This window comes from the organism of the source record quoted next, unplaced genomic scaffold (genome assembly GCF_019419815.1).
Source record: "Pyrus x bretschneideri cultivar Hongxiangsu unplaced genomic scaffold, Pyrus_bretschneideri_v1 Contig42, whole genome shotgun sequence".
In the NCBI taxonomy this organism is placed as follows: domain Eukaryota; kingdom Viridiplantae; phylum Streptophyta; class Magnoliopsida; order Rosales; family Rosaceae; genus Pyrus; species Pyrus x bretschneideri.
In genome coordinates, this window is record NW_025999746.1 from 3,960,819 (window position 1) to 3,977,450 (window position 16,632).

The 16,632-nt window shown below is 37.4% G+C and overlaps 2 protein-coding genes across 2 annotated transcripts; one reads left to right on the forward strand and one right to left on the reverse strand.

Annotated features, from left to right (window-relative positions):
- Nucleotides 1–881: 881 nt before the first annotated feature.
- On the reverse strand, nucleotides 882–4,886 carry LOC103942127 (pentatricopeptide repeat-containing protein At5g61990, mitochondrial-like). Its single transcript, XM_018646234.2, has 2 exons — nucleotides 1,455–4,886; nucleotides 882–1,338 (listed from the first exon to the last, which is right to left on the reverse strand). Exon 1 carries the CDS (start codon nucleotides 4,748–4,750, stop codon nucleotides 1,670–1,672), a length of 3,081 nt encoding a protein of 1,026 aa, XP_018501750.1. The 5' UTR covers nucleotides 4,751–4,886; the 3' UTR covers nucleotides 882–1,338; nucleotides 1,455–1,669.
- Nucleotides 4,887–4,985: 99 nt separating this feature from the next.
- Nucleotides 4,986–7,860, forward strand: LOC103942126. The gene is made up of 4 exons (XM_009352336.3): nucleotides 4,986–5,143; nucleotides 5,322–5,627; nucleotides 6,113–6,301; nucleotides 7,332–7,860. The coding sequence occupies exons 2-4, from the start codon at nucleotides 5,373–5,375 to the stop codon at nucleotides 7,413–7,415; spliced, it is 528 nt and encodes a 175-aa protein (XP_009350611.1). The 5' UTR covers nucleotides 4,986–5,143; nucleotides 5,322–5,372; the 3' UTR covers nucleotides 7,416–7,860.
- The last annotated feature ends 8,772 nt before the right edge of the window (nucleotides 7,861–16,632 follow it).

Sequence of the window (16,632 nt, forward strand, 5' to 3'; positions counted from 1 at the left end):
GTAGGATCAGTTTAGTTTTATGGGTTGAGGTATATAGAGGCAGTTTGATTTGGTTTGTATCTGTTTATGTACTATTTTGTTCTCTATAATTTGGTTGTGTATAAAAATAGAATGTTAGGAGGTTTTAGCAAAAGTTATTTTGTTGTTGCATGTAGATGATCAGTTTTTCAAAGAAATGTCGATTGGAACTGAGCGTTTTAGCTTTCTCTTTCTAGTAAAACCATTTTATGTATCTTAATTTTAACTCATTACTCATTTCACGTATCTTAAATCTAACTCATTACTGCCCACTTTCACTACTTTAGCGCTCTGCACTTGTCTACCCAGCTTGTACCGTGGGCACGATAACTGGTACACCAAAGATGCGTCCTTCCCGATACTCTCGTACTAGGGAAAGGTCCTCGCAATGCTCTTACGCCCACACTGGATATGAACCGAACAGTCTCACAACATTCTGAATGCAGCTCACGTACCGATTTAATGAGCGAACAATCCAGACCCTTGGAACATACTACAGCCCTGGGTGGCGAAGAGCCGACATCGAGGTGCCAAACCTTCCCGTTGATGTGAGCTCTTGGAGCCCCCAAGGTTCAAAGTTAACTGTTTAAACTAAATTGTCCATATCAAATGTTGGGAAGATAAATCTTATACAATACTGGTGATGGTTTATAAATCAAATAATCTGAGCAGAAAATGCAACCTATGATAAACATAAAACATCACATAAACTCTCATTACTGAGAAGAGTTTTAGTAATAAAAAGCATAAAAGCAATTTAGAAGCACTTTGTTGAACTCAATCTATCCAGAAACTCTTCAGACTGCTGTATCATTTGAGAATTTGCATACGGTAATTAAAATTTAATACGTAAACAGCTGAGATGCATCATGAGTAAGACGTAAGTTAGTCGTTTATCAAATCTGACTTGAGATACAAGAAAGTAGAATGTTCAAAATAGATCCTCTTTACATTGACTCAAAAATATTTTCTTTCGTATCTAATCTGCCTTCATCTGAACGATACAAGGGCACTCGCTACATAATATCAGCCATCATTAAGAGGAGAACTAAGTTCTAAACACATGAGCACAAAGAAGCAGAAATCTTCCAGCATGAAAATATCAGCAAACAAAGTTGCTTCTTTCACAAGCAAAATTGCTAGTTACCACATTAGCTTAGGTCTGTTACCTGTACGACCACCTCACGGCATTGTTTCCTGGTCTTGGTTTTATCACCCGTCTTCATATCATCTGGATTAACCCAACACTAACCTTCAAGTGTACTGACTACTTCATATCCTGCCACTGTTGTCCCTTTCCCGTCCTCTTTACATCAATGTCTGTTTCAAACCAAAAAAGAAAGTTCCATAAAGTTGTCAAGAGGTTTAAATTAAACCAATAAACTTTTCCAAGCAATTCTGCAGTTAACTATTAAGGTGCACAGGTAAAAGTTTACCTTTCTAAGCATTGAATCCACCCCTTTGCTTTAAGGAGAACACAATCACTGGTTAAGAATGATGAAGCTCCGCATTGGCAAAACCAAGCTTTTCCATACCACAACTTGCAAACTCCACCCTCAGGCCAGCATTTGAATTTGGTTGAGGGAGCAATGAATAGGAAGAGAACCAGAAATTCTGTCTCGATCAACTAGATTGCCATCTTTCCTTGCTTTCAACATATTCCGGAGCTAACCTCACTTTGGTCCTCATGAATTAAGTCATCTAAATTGGTGGAATGTGAAACCCATCCAAACCTAAGCATGCTCTCAAAAATCCTTGCTGCTTTTTCCGCATTCCCTAATTTGTGAAATCCACGAACTAATGTGCTGCATGTTGCAAGACTGAGCATAAATCCATGTTCTACCATTTCCTCAAGTGACTTCATTATCTCAGAAAATTCTTCCCTTCGGAATAGAGTACTTGTCAGTGCATCAACCACTGCACTGTTGGAGATTGCACCATTGACCAAAGTTTCATCCACCAGCTTTAAACATTTTACCAAATCACCTTCTTTGCAATAAGCATCAACCATCATACGATATGTAACTTCATCAGGCTTGAGTCCCCTCGTCACCATCTCATCAAAAAGAGAAAACATCTTATATCTGCTTCCCGTGCTATTGTATCCGTGTAAAAGTGAAGTATATGTTAAAATATTTGGCGTTAGATTCCTTTTCTGCATTTCCAGAAAGAGCTGTTCTGATTCCCTCATCAACCCCTCTTTGCAGAGGGAAACAATCAGAATCGTGTAGGTGACATGATTTGGGGTCACATGCTTATCCACCATATCTTCCAACAACCGGTTAGCTTCCACCATCCTCCCCAATTTGCAGAAGCCATCAATCAATGCATTGAAAGGAGAAGTGGCCGCAATGCCCTTCCCCACTATGTCCTGAAATAAAGACACAGCCCTCTCCATGTCACCTGCCTTGCAGCACCCATCAATTAGGATGCAGTAGATGAAACTATCTGTAGGGATCCCACGTAGAAGCATCTCATCTAATAACTGAAATGCCTCGGTTAATTTTCCAGATTTGCTATATCCGTCCATCATTGTAGCATAAGTCACAGCATTAGGAGACAAACCCTTTCTGGAGATTCCATCAAACAGTTCTCTGGCTCTATCAGTGTCACCTGACTTACACAATCCATTAATCAAGGCATTATAAGTAACAATGTTTGGATCAACGCCTCTCCGGCACATCTGTTCAAGAAGTTGGAAAGCCTTATCCACATTTCCCTGCTTACAAAAGCCAGATATGAGAGAGCTGTAAGTAAAAACATCTGGAACCAGATCCTTGCCGAGGAGCTCGGAGAAAATCCCCATTGCTTCTTGAATTTTTCCATTCTTTGAGAGACCATGAATAATGACACTATAAGTTTTGATATCTGGGAGCACCCCTCGTCCAAGCATACATCTAAACGTAGAATATGCTTCGGTTAAGTTACCATCTTTGCAGTGCCCGTCAATCAGGGCTGTATAGATAACATCATTAGGAGCTATACCGCAACCCAACATCTCCTGGAAATACGTATTTGCAAGTTGCATTTGCCCCTCCTTACAGTATCCATGAATAAAAGCCCCATAAGTATACGCATTAGGCTTTAATCCTCTGTCAACCATTTCCACGAAGTAAATCCTGGCTTCATCCATTTTCCTGGCTTTACAGAGGCCAATTATAAGAGAATTGTAGCAAAATGCATCAGGCATGACTCCCTTTTTGGTCATTCCTTTTAATACTTTTATTGCCTCTTCAAATTTTCCTTCCTGGACGTGACCTCTAATTACAGTTGTGTAGATAACGGCACCTGGTTTCAAACCTCTGGTAATCATTTCCTTCAGAAGTTGATTAGCCCCTTCCATATCTCCACACCGGCTTAGGCCATTGATTATCGCTCCATAAGTGAACACACCGGGTGCAAAGTTCCTCTTCTTCATCTCATTAAGTAACTCACAAGCCTTGACCATATTTTGCTCTCGACAATACCCGTCAATTAAAAACTTGTATGTCTGGGCATTAGGTCTAGTGCCCATAACATTCATCTCATTCAGGAGAACTTCTGCCTTCTCCATCCTACCAACTTTACACATCCCAGCAAAAATTGCATTACATGTGGCATCGCACAACTTAAAGCCTCGAGCAATTGTCTCATCTTTGATCCTCAGAGCCTCTTCCAAGTAACCTTCTTTCATCAACCCATCAATCAAAGCAGTGTAGCAGGTGCTGTCGGGACTCAAACCTTTATCATACATGTATTTCAAAATCAATTTTGTTTCTTCTGGTCTCTTCGTTCTGCACAACCCATCAACAAGTGCCGAATAAGTATACCTATCCGGGACCAATCCCTTCTCCACCATAGACTTCTTTACCGCTAAGGCTTCATCGACATCCCCAGCCCTACACAAACCACCAATCACCACATTATAGGTACTTAAATCTGGATTACCACCCTTCTCCTCCATCTCTAACAGAAACCTCTTTCCCTGCCCGGCATTCCCTGCCCTACAATGCGCATGGATCACATTGTAATAAGTGTAAAAATCAGGTTTCATTTTCGCCTCTAACATCCCATCATACACCTTCCAAAACAACTCCATTCTATTACACTTCAACAAATCATTCAACAGAGAATTGCAGCAATCCAATCTTGGCAAAATCCCAACTTTCCTAAGTCCCAGAAAAACATCAGCAGCCTCATTCAACCGCCACGCCGCCTTAAAAGCTCTAATCAGAAACTCAAAAACAATCTTATCAGACCCACCACACTCACCGCCTCTAAAACAACTAACAACAGAATCCAAAACTTCGAAAACTGGTTTTCGGGTCTTAACCATTCTATCTAACACAGCATTAGCCTGCTCAAACATCTTGGAATTGCACAGAACAACAGCAAGAATCGAAAAGGAATGCAAATTTTGGGGAAAACCCAGGTGGGTATCGGTCCATAGGAAGAAACTAAGGAGGCGTTTTGGGTCACCAACCTGGTGGTTCTGCTGCAGAACGGCTCGGACCACATGTGGGTTCAGCTTCCTGGGGAGGTCCGATGAGTTGAGAACGAAGTGCCAGTCGCTGTGGTTTCTGAGGACGGTGGAGATTTCTCTCACTGTTTCGTCATCGTCATGTTTGAACGTCTCTGATTCCTGCGAGGTGGTGGTGCAGTACTCGATGTGAATCAAAAGTCTTGCTTTTGCAATACCAATTCGATTATTCAGATGAAATGCAAAGAGATGTCCATGAGAAAATAACCCCATTTTTTTGCTGATGCCCAAATGGTGAGCCACTCAGCTATGGCAATGGAGGCATGAGATGAGAGCAACACAAAGACATCTGACCAAGAGAGGAAAAGAGGAGAGGGAGAGAGGGAGAGAGGGGGAGAGAGGGGGAGAGATTGGCCTGGACTATTTTGTAAAGTTATAAACTTTGAAGCCCAATTCATAAAAACCCAATGAACCCAAATGGCCTGTACCCTTTCAGGTCCAAATTCTCACCTGCGTTGGCTGCTGCTGGGTTTCCTTCTTCTTCTTCCTCTCCAAAGCTTCTTGAACTCGTAACCTCCATTGCTGCCCTGCAAACAACAAACCCTCCTTGAATTCTGTAGAAAAAGTCATGGGTGCTCTGTAATTTTCCTATCTAATCAGCATCAGGTATAATCTCTTTTTTTCCCAAATTGTTTAATGGGTTGTGCAATTTCGAATCGTATATTTAATGGGTAATTTTCTTTTATTTATTTTTCAATGGATTTTTGTGTCCCTTCGTTTCTTGAAGGGGATGGTTTATAATTTTGTAATGTCTTAAATGAGAAATGTGAAATTTGCTTTGAAGCTTTGTTCTTTGAACTGTTGCTGCACGGAAAAGTGATACGAGCCGGCAGGTATGAATTGGGTGAGGCAGAGAGTTCTGGTTTCAATTGGGAGGCAGAGGCTGCTGCACACTTTCGATGCACCGAGCGAAAGCTTGAAGACGAAGATTGCTGAGCTGGGGAAAATGAGGAGGAGGAGAAGCTCAAAGAAAGATAAGCAATCGGTTTTCGTCGAGGTTCCAGAGTCGATGACCTACCTCGACACAGCCACCATGCCCCAGATTCTCACCGCCGTAGGCATTGCCCTCTTCGCCAAGCTCCTCATGATGGTAAGTAAAATTGAATATATTTTTCTGTCATTGTTTCCACAACCACATTTGTTTATTTGCTCTCTGTTTCCTAAATGTTGTTGCTGTATCGTAATCTCCGACTAGAATCTGCATCTTGTTGAAAATTTGGAAATTCATGATTACGAGAGCTGTGTTTCATTGTTTTGAACACTCTTCTGCCGATTGATCCTGCTTGTGTATTGCTAGAAAAAATTTCCTTGCGCTTTATAATTTGTTGGGGTTTTTGGAAGTTCAACATTGTTGTCTTCTTGAAGTAAGTTTTTTGTGTTTAATTTTCGAGAGGAAGATGAAATAAGTAAATGGATTAGACCTTGTTGAAAGTACAGAGCTTTTATGTAAAGGTTTTATTTTTTGTCTTCCTGGTAATAAACGGAATAGCTTACCTCGTTTGATTAGAGAACATTTTGGATTTCTTTGGTTAATTATATTTAGTGATTAATGTAACTGGTCTTTCATGCTGGCAGTACGACGACTCGAGGTCACAAGAATTGATTGAACGCAAAATAAAGAATGCTCCTGCTGGGCAAGGCACTGTTAGGATGCTCTCCCGAGAGGAATGGGAAGAAATTCGCGAAGTAAGACCAAGGACTCCGTTTGAATCCAAGCTTGCTCGTCCAAATGCACGCTTAAGAACTGGAGAACCATTAGGCATGGTGAGGCACAAATTACTTTTTACTCTTAAACGGTGCTACATATTAGTCGTTCTGATCATTGAATAATAGGGTAGGATCAGTCTTGCTTTCCTACACTAAATTGCAGTTTTATTTTGGTAATATGCTACTAAAAATGGCATAGCATCTCAAGTTGTAAAACTAATGGCACCAGCTGAACACGAAATTTCCCCCCAAGCTGCCAATTACAGAATTTGAGTCATAGTTTTAGCGGGTCTACTTATGTACACGAATGTTAGGTTACTGCTGCTTTTTCTAATGCACATTAATGTTAGGTTGCTGTTGGCTTTTCTAATACACGTGAATGTTAGGATACTGCTGGTTTTTCTAATGCACATTAATGTTACGTTAACCATGGTTTTTCTAATTTACATGAATGTTAGGTTACCGCTCGTTTTTCTAATGTAAATGAATGTTAGGTTACCGCTGATTTTTCTAACATACGTGAATGCTTAAGCAACCACGTCTTTTATTTTTATTTTTTGCCTTTCACTTGGCCATTTAGCACTTGGATATTTACATGTGTAGGTCTGCACTGGTGACTAATTTGCTGAATGTTTAGGTTACTGCTGATAAAAAATAGCATGCTGACCTTTTCGCAAGTTCTGAACCATATCTTTGCCTCTTGATCTAAGGAGTTTAAGTTGTATCATGTTTCTCACCCTTAATAGCTTCCAACCAGCATAAAGTTTTTGTTGCAACCTTGCTATGCTTAACTGCTTTAGAAGGTATTATGCACGGGCAATCTCTGTGATATTTTACTTCGGCGCTTTTTGTTTCATAATTTGGTTCATTGCCCACAGGGGAAGGGTCTTACACTGCTGTAGAATGTAGAAAATCATAGATCTTAAACGTTTTCATTTTAATGGAATTCTCTTAAAGAACATTAGTCAGAAATTTATCTTCCACTTTCTCGAATGAAAAAGCTTCCGTGTTTTGTGCATGTGCTTGTGCTTCTCTTATGTTTTGCTTTTGAGCAGTTAAAGAATGTTTGTTCACATGTTTTTCGCAGGAGGATTTAAAGGATTGGACGATTGATGTGCTCACAGATGCATTTGCTCGGGTTGAAGAAAGTGTTAGACACACTTCCAAGTGACTTTTCCCCATCTTTTGAGCATGTCACTTGGTGAATATCAGATTTTTTTTCAACATTTTGATTCTCTATACGATATCAATCATACACAAAGCCTATGTAGGCTAAATTCTGCGCGCTTATGAGCCTCCCAAAGATTAGCATCTCTGAGGAGCTTCTGAAAGAACATCTTGCAATCGTGTGGATTTGGTTTCTGGTATAATTTTGTGCTGCTTTAATGTAGAAAATATGCTTCCAAAAACCATCACAAAGCAATGGTGGCAAAGGCATATGGTAAAGCATTCGCTCAACTTGCACACTCCATGTGATGGTAGGCAGAGCTTGCAGAGCCAAATGTGTACGATTTTGTTCAATTTGTTGGACCTATTTGTTGTATTATGTTTTGCTTTCCGAAGGCAAACTCTCGTATCTTGCGCTGCAACTGATAAAGTATTATCTTATTCTCCAATCTCCATCTTCATGGTAAAAACTAAAACCTCCCGCCTGAACTGTTACGGTGGTAGTATTTCAAGTCAATCAGGTGGTGCCATGGATTTTAACTTTCTAATATAACCGTGTGTCATTGATTTGAGATGCTAGCAAGCACAACGACATTCTCATTGTAGGTAAGTTCTTTGATCGCGAGGGTTTCTAGATCAAATAGAGAAGAGCAGTGATCTCTGCACACAAATCTAATATATTCCCCCCGCCACCTCCTCCGCCTCCTCCAACGCCAATAAGTTTATTCACCGTGACAATATACCACACAAATATATCCCCCCCCGCCCCCTCCTTCGCCTCCTTCAACACCAATAAGTTTATTCACCGTTTATCACTTGCTCGGTGAGTCGCAGTTATGCCAATTGAGTGATCAAGAATCGGAGACAAGAATGTCAGTGTGCAACATCTTTCACTGAGTTGTGTGTTTGCCACTAGCCTTTCAAATTGAATTCAATTTTCGGCCTTTCAAAAACTCAAAAGATCTGTCCAAACCAAACTGTAAATCCAACTCGTTCAGGGGGAAGATAATTTATTCAATTTTTCAGATTTACGTGCACTTTTTATCGGAAGAACTTTTTTCTCAAAAACCCCGCAAATTTCACCCTATATTAACGAGATGTAAGAAAATTAATAAATATCGATAATAAACTGCATTTAAAATCCTTTACTTTACTGAATTCAAGTGTAAAAGACAGATAAACTGCTTTAGCAACAAGCACGACTGTGGTTAAAAGCTGGCAATCAACTTATATCACTATTACTTTATAAAATTAATATCATCATTGTTAGAAGCCGACGTGATATGGTAGACGTACGAAAGCATGCAAATTAACTTGATTAGGGTTTTGTATTTTAGGGTAAATTAAGAATATATGGCTGTATGCTCCCCCTGCAGAAAGTAGGAAGTAGAAAGGGTTAAGCATGCACGTTTATCACTTCAAATATGAACAAACAAAAGGCCTGCAAATTTTATGCTTTCTTTGACAAGGCCCTGCCCTGCCCTGGCCCTCACTCCATTTCATAAACTATGAAGAATAATCCATGTTTAATTTCAACACAAAGGGTATAAATATACACTATTATATATACTATGTTGGAAAACAAGAAACAAAATTACTTTTGCTTTTTAGTGTTTTCTTTTTACTTTTCTTTGTAAGATTTTCCAAGCATATATATATATATACACACATGCGCGCGCGTGCGTATTGCAAGTAGCAAGAGCTTTCTCTGAGATTTCGAAAATTTTGTTGTAAATTTATAAGGGGCCTTTTTAAGATAATCTAATTTCAATATATTGATGTTAAAAAGCAATAACTAAAACTAAAACAAATTTAAAATCCACGCTAATTATCAATATTGCAAATATTGTTACATAACAAGTAAAGAAAGCTAAAAATATATGCATTACTAAATAATTAACAATCAGTTTAATTTTATGATACCAAGTGACCAAAACCTTCAAAAAATACGACATTGAAGTTTCATTTAAAGATGGTTTTTCGTGTATTCTTTGCTGCAAAGTCAGCAATTAAATTGTAGTTGTAAGCACTAATCTCTACTAATTAATCAAACACTCATTGTCAACCAAAACCCTATGAAATTACAAGTTTAACCCTCTAATTAAAATATAACATGAATACGAAATATGGGCAGAAATGTAATTTCACACAACCAAATATTTTTTGTTTTTTTCAAAATCTCACCTATATATAATCCTAACATATCTCTAATTAAAAAAAATATTCCCACTCTCACATTCTCTATCACTCTCTTCCACTCTCCTTCTATTTCAAAAACAAAAATAAAAAAAATTCACACACACTTTATGTGTACCCATATGCTAATAAAGTATTATTAAAGGTCCCATTTGAATTTTCCCATGCATCGATACATGTCAAATTAGTTTTTGATATTTTTAATAGGTCCAAGTCTAATGTTTATGTGTGTACGTAACAAATCCTTGTTAAAAATAATTTGATTTCTTCAAACTTGCCTTCAAATTTATTTATTTACTCTCTTTTTTTGGCACTATACAAGGAAACAACTATATAGAATTAGAGTGATCTGAAAAGAAACTATAAATACAGATCAAAAAGTCTAATAGATTATTGGGAACTTTAACGAAAAACTCACAGTACTGTTCACTTTAACGAAACATGATATTTTTACATTAAAAAGTTAATCATAATACTATTCACTTTACCCTTTATTTTATTCTTATGATTAAAACTCAAAGTTTTCAAACCTTTTTCATTAGTTTTGCTTAAGATTATACCTAAAATTTATTCTTTGAACAACTTAAGTTTGAATTGTCTCAGCCGTACATGCAAGCAAGAAATATGAGAAGATTGATGCTTAATTAACAACTAATCACGCCAGAAACGTGCCACTTCGAGGATTATTGGGCCTCCTGCACCTTGTTTTTTATATTAATTAAATTATAATTAATTTAATAATCTCAAGTTGACAGTTCAAATTTCTATCTGCATATTATTTTATGGGCAAAAATTAATAAACAAATTTTTCATGCACGAAAGACAGCAATTTATGAACAAACCGCCCTCCTTAAAGATTGAAATTTGAGAAGGATTGGAACCTATATGATTAAAAAAACCAAATTATGCATCTGATGGATATGTTAAATAATTATTTGCTTCAAATTTAGTACTCAACCATGATGGTATCTTACCAGCACATCTTGTAGCTGTCGAGCTCTAAATTATGGTTTATTTTTCTTCTTATTGTTAATGCGTATTTAATTAGTTGGAATCTTTGTGTGACTGGTGATTATATATAATTAATCACAGACCATTCATAAAATAATGGGATTTAAGGGTTAATGGTAACAAAAAATATGCCTACAAACCCATCAAACCCTAGTTTCTTCCTTGCTTGGAGGAGGTAGAATGCATAGGATGCCTCCCTAGCTGCCTGCTTTCATAGCCGGTGATTTTTATATGTTGGCTTTCGTCAAAGGCTTTCCTTTTTGTTTCTTTTATTTATACATCGGCTTTTAAGCTGACACAGTTCTTGAAACTGGCATAATTACTTCTCATGATGTTAAAAATCAATAGAAGTGGTTTTGAATTTATCTACCGTGAATCATTTTGTGAAAAATCTTCATTAATGGAAAAGCAAGGGGAGGGATTGATCGGACAAAATACCTTTAATTTCACAGAGATTTTTTTACTGAATAACCAAAATAATTGACAGTGGAAAAACTTAGGGACTACTTCTATTGATTTCCAATCTTAATAATCAAAATGAAGAATTATGACAATTCCAAAAATCATAAGAATTATGACAGTGAAAAAACTTAGAGACTACTTTTATTGATTTACGTGCACTTTTTATCGTAAGAACTTTCTCCTCAAAGGCCCCGCAAATTTCATCCTATATTAACGAGATGTAAGAAAATTAATAAATATCGATGATAAACGGCATTTCAAATCCTCTATTTTACTGAATTCAAGTGTAAAAGACGGATAAACTGTTTTAGCAACAAGCACAACTGTGGTTAAAAGCTGGCTATCAACTTATATCACTATTACTTTATAAAATTAATATCATCATTGTTAGAAGCCGACGTGATTTGGTAGACGTACGAAAGCATGCAAATTAACTTCATTAGGGTTTTGTATTTTAGGGTCAAAAAAGAATATATGGCCGTATGCTCCCCCAGCAGAAAGTAGAAAGTAGAAAGGGTTAGGCATGCACGTTTATCATTTCAAATATGAACAAACAAAAAGCCGGCAAATTTTATGCCTTCTTTGACAAGGCCCTGCCCTGCCCTGGCCCTCACTCCATTTCATAAACTATGAAGAATAATCCATGTTTAATTTCAACACAAAGGGTATAAATATACACTATTATATATACTATGTTGGAAAACAAGAAACAAAATTACTTTTGCTTTTTAGTGTTTTCTTTTTACTCTTCTTTGTCAGATTTTCCGAGCATATATATATATATATATAGGTAGCAAGAGCTTTCTCTGAGATTTCGGAAATTTTATTGTAAATTTATAAAGGGCCTTTTTAAGATGATCTTCTAAAAATAATTTCAATATATTTATGTTAAAAAGCAATAACTAAAACTAAAACAAATTTAAAATCCACGCTAATTATCAATATTGCAAATATGATTACATAATAAGTAAAGAAAGCTACAAAAATATGCATTACTAAACAATTAACAATTAGTTTATTTTTATGATACCAAGTGAACAAGGCCTTCAAAAAATACAATATCGAAGTTTCATTTAAAGATGGTTTTTCGTGTATTCTTTGCTGCAAAGTCAACAACTAAATTGTAGTTGCAAGCACTAATCTCTACTAATTAATAAAGCACTCATTGTCAACCAAAATCTTATGAAATTACATGTGACATCCCACATCGCCTAGGGGACTGATCCTTATATGTATATTCCATCTCTACCTAGCACGAGGCCTTTTGGGAGCTCACTGGCTTCGGGTTCCGTAGGAACTCCGAAGTTAAGCGAGAAGAGGGCTAGAGCAATCCCAGGATGGGTGACCCTCTGGGAAGTTGCTCGTGAGTTCCCAAAAACAAAACCGTGAGGGAATGGTAAGCCCAAAGCGGACAATATCGTGCTACGGTAGTGGAAGCGGGCCCGGGAAGTGGTCCCACCCGGGCCGGGATGTGACAATTTGGTATCAGAGCCTAACCCTTGTCGCGTGTGTGCCGACGAGGACGTCGGGCCCCTAAGGGGGGTGGATTGTGACATCCCACATCGCCCAGGGGAGTGATCCTTATGTTTATATTCTCATCCTTACCTAGCACGAGGCCTTTTGGGAGCTCACTGGCTTCGGGTTCCGTAGGAACTCTAAAGTTAAGCGAGTAGAGGGCTAGAGCACTCCCAGGATGGGTGACCCTCTGGGAAGTTGCTCGTGAGTTCCCAAAAATAAAACCGTGAGGGAATGGTAAGCCCAAAGCAGACAATATCGTGCTACGATGGTGGAGCGGGCCCGGGAAGTGGTCCCACCCGAGCCGGGATGTGACATTGGTATCAGAGCCTAACCCTGGCCGCGTGTGTGCCGACGAGGACGTCGGGCCCCTAAGGGGGGTGGATTGTGACATCCCACATCGCCCAGGGGTGATCCTTAAATGTATATTCTCATCCCTACCTAGCACGAGGCCTTTTGGGAGCTCACTGGCTTTGGGTTCCGTAGGAACTCCAAAGTTAAGCGAGTAAAGGGCTAGAGCACTCCCAGGATGGGTGACCTTCTGGGAAGTTGCTCGTGAGTTCCCAAAAACAAAAACCGTGAGGGAATGATAAGCCTAAAGCGAACAATATTGTGCTACGGTGGTGGAGTGGGCTCGGGAAGTGGTCCCACCCGGGCCGGGATGTGACATTACAAGTTTAACCATCTAATTAAAATATAACATAATAGAAATATGGGTAGAAATGTAATTTCACAAAACCAAAGTTTTTTTTTTTCAAAGCCTCACCTACATGTAATCCTAATATATCTCTAATTAAAAAATTAAAAAAAAAAAACTCTGATTGTCACATTCTCTATCACTCTATTCCACTCTCCTTCTATTTCAAAAACAAAAATAAAAAAATTTCACACACACTTTGTGTGTGAGCATATGCTAGTAAAGTATTATTAAAGGTCCCATTTGAATTTTCCCATGCATCGATACATGTCAAATTAGTTTTTGATATTTTTAATAGGTCCAAGTCTAATGTTTATGTGTGTACGTAACAAATCGTTGTTAAAAATAATTTGATTTCTTCAAACTTGCCTTCAAATTTATTTATTTACTTTTTTTTTTTTTTGCACTATACAAGGAAACAACTATATAGAATTAGAGTGATCTGAAAAGAAACTATAAATACAGATCAAAAAGTCTAATAGATTATTGAAAATTTTAACGAAACACTTACAGTACTGTTCACTTTAACGAAAAACTACATTTTTATACTAAAAAATCAATTATAATACTATTCATTTTACTTTTTATTTTATCCTTATGAGTGTGAATTGTCTCAGCCATACATGCAAGCAAGAAATATGAGAATATTGATGCTTAATTAACAACTAATCACGCCAGAAACGTGCCACTTCGAGGATTATTGGGCCTCCTGCACCTTGTTTTTTATGTTAATTAAATTATAATTAATTTAATAATCTCAAGTTGACAGTTCAAATCTCTATCTGCATATTATTTTATGAGCAAAAATTAATAAACAAATTTTTCATGCACGAAAGACAGCAATTTATGAACGAACCGCCCTCCTTAAACATTGAAATTTGAGAAGGATTGGAACCTATATGATTAAAAAAACCAAATTATGCATCTGATGGATATGTTAAATAATTATTTGCTTCAAATTTAGTACTCAACAATGATGGTATCTTACCAGCACATCTTTTAGCTGTCGAGCTCTAATTTATGGTTTATTTTTCTTCTTATTGTTAATGCGTATTTATATAGTTGGAATCTTTGTGTGACTGGTGATTATATATAATTAATCACAGACCATTCATAAAATTATGGGATTTAAGGGTTAATGATAACAAAAAATATGCCTACAAACCCATCAAACCCTAGTTTCTACCCTGGTTGGAGGAGATAGAATGCATAGGATGCCTCCCTAGCTGCCTGCTTTCATAGCCGGTGATTTTTATATGTTGGCTTTCGTCAAAGGCTTTCCTTTTTGTTTCTTTTATTTATAAATCGGCTTTTTAGCTGACATAGTTCTTGAAACTGGCACAATTACTTCTTATGATGTTGAAAATCGATAAAAATGATTTTGAATTTATCCACCGTGAATCATTTTGTGAAAAATCTTCATTAATGGAAAAGCAAGGGGAGGGATTGATCGGACAAAATACCTTTAATTTCATAGAGATTTTTTTACCGAATAACCAAAATGATTGATAATGGACAAACTTAAGAACTCCTTCTATTGATTTTCAATCTTAATAATCAAAATGCAGAATTATGGCAATTCTAAAAATCATTTTAATCAAAAAGCGTTTATAAATCTCCAAAAATTCCCCGCATGTTAAATTTTCCCACTTTATGTTCAGAGTCTTCAGACAAGCAGAAGGGCAGTTCTTGAATGACATGATCACATTTGCAATATTTCGGCCATTGACTTAGACCCTCCAAGTGAGAGAATGGTGTCTAGGGCGACCAAGACAAAAACGCCACGATCACTTCTGTACCATAATATCAAAGGTTGAATATGAACAGCATAAGTGTTGTACATGACTGAGTTGTGCGCGCTAGCAGCCGTGAGTGCGAGCGTATTATGTATTGTGGACTCATTATTTACATTGACGACTGATAGTTATTTATGAGTGCGTCGCACAAATTGAAAAATAAAAAAAACTAATGACTTTATATCTACTTGATCATTAGAGAAGCCTACACAGTGTTTAATAGGACTTACTACTAACGTCAATTCTCACAAAAACAAAATTCTAAGTCCATCGTTGGATTTAGGTGGTGGTGCATAAAAAATGCTTTTATTAGAAGCACTAAAGTATTTCTTAAAACTTTGACTATGTTCTATGTATTTGAAAGCACTTATGACATTTACTAAATTTAGAAAAACCCTAATTAAAGGAAAAAATTACTAGGTTTGGTTGGATATTAGAAAGCACTTTTGACATTGCTAAATACACTTGCAACACATGGCCAAAAGTAATTAAATATCACAAGAACAAGGAAGGGCATGCATGTAGGGTCCATGGCAAAGAATTTTATCAAATCTACGTGACACGGTCCTTTTCCCACCAGGCCACCCACCAAAAAGAGAGAGGATATGAACGAGGTTTCATTTAATTTTTAATTATTTGTTGTTCATGTTTATCTCCTTCTAATCTCACCTTAAAAATTTGATTAATTAACTAAAGATTAGGTACCGTTCTTTTCCAAACACATCGAGGCCATCACTATCGCAAGTCATAGTGGTCGTCTTTCTTTCTTTCCATTTGTTTGTTCTCGTCACACCATTTAGGAAAGATTGAATGGTTTTTTACTTGAACTTATCTCCATCGTTCACATTATGTATCACTACTCTCAACTTACTTCTATCAATTTTTAAATTCGTCTTTGATGAGAATCGAATTTAAAATTTCTTACTTATAAATAATAAAAAATATTATTACACTTTAATAATAAATGACATATTAAAAATTTAGAACAATAAATATGACGCGCTATTTCCATCCCCACCTATGTCACGCAAACCCCGTGCGGGGATTAGGACGTAACCAAATTTTCAGAAACCGTAAAAAATGCTTGCGCATGTTGGCATTTACCTGAGAGACCCAGGTGTCTCCTAACTGACCTCACATCCACGTGGCAACACCTAATTCGTCCATTAAAAGCAGTCACCCCCCCCCCCAAAAAAAAAGATCCTTAACTGGATTGAATACTCATTTGAATTCCGCAAACCGTAATTTAATTCCGCCTGAGGTCCGTAAGCGCCATTGGGGCCGTGAGAAAGGTAATTGAGGTGTCCCGGTGACTTTAGCGAAAAAATGGATTAAAAAAGAAAAGAAAAAAAAGGTTAGGGATAAATTTGGGATGTGAAGAGAAAGACATGACAAGGTCTGGTCTGTGGGTTAGGGGTCAGGAGGGAGGAGGATTAGGGGAGTGCCCCAACTGCTAAGGGATAGGAGGCAGATAAAGGACGGGCCCACAGCTTGGATTAGTTGTAAGCTAATAAGGAGACACCTTGTGGTTGTGGTGATGGGAC

Coding starts and splice junctions, on each gene's coding strand:
- LOC103942126 (XM_009352336.3), top strand. CDS start 5,373: ATGAATTGGGTGAGGCAGAGAGTTCTGGTTTCAATTGGGAGGCAGAGG. Junction 5,628..6,112: donor TCGCCAAGCTCCTCATGATG/GTAAGTAAAATT, acceptor TCATGCTGGCAG/TACGACGACTCGAGGTCACA. Junction 6,302..7,331: donor CTGGAGAACCATTAGGCATG/GTGAGGCACAAA, acceptor TGTTTTTCGCAG/GAGGATTTAAAGGATTGGAC.
- LOC103942127 (XM_018646234.2), bottom strand. CDS start 4,750: ATGGGGTTATTTTCTCATGGACATCTCTTTGCATTTCATCTGAATAAT.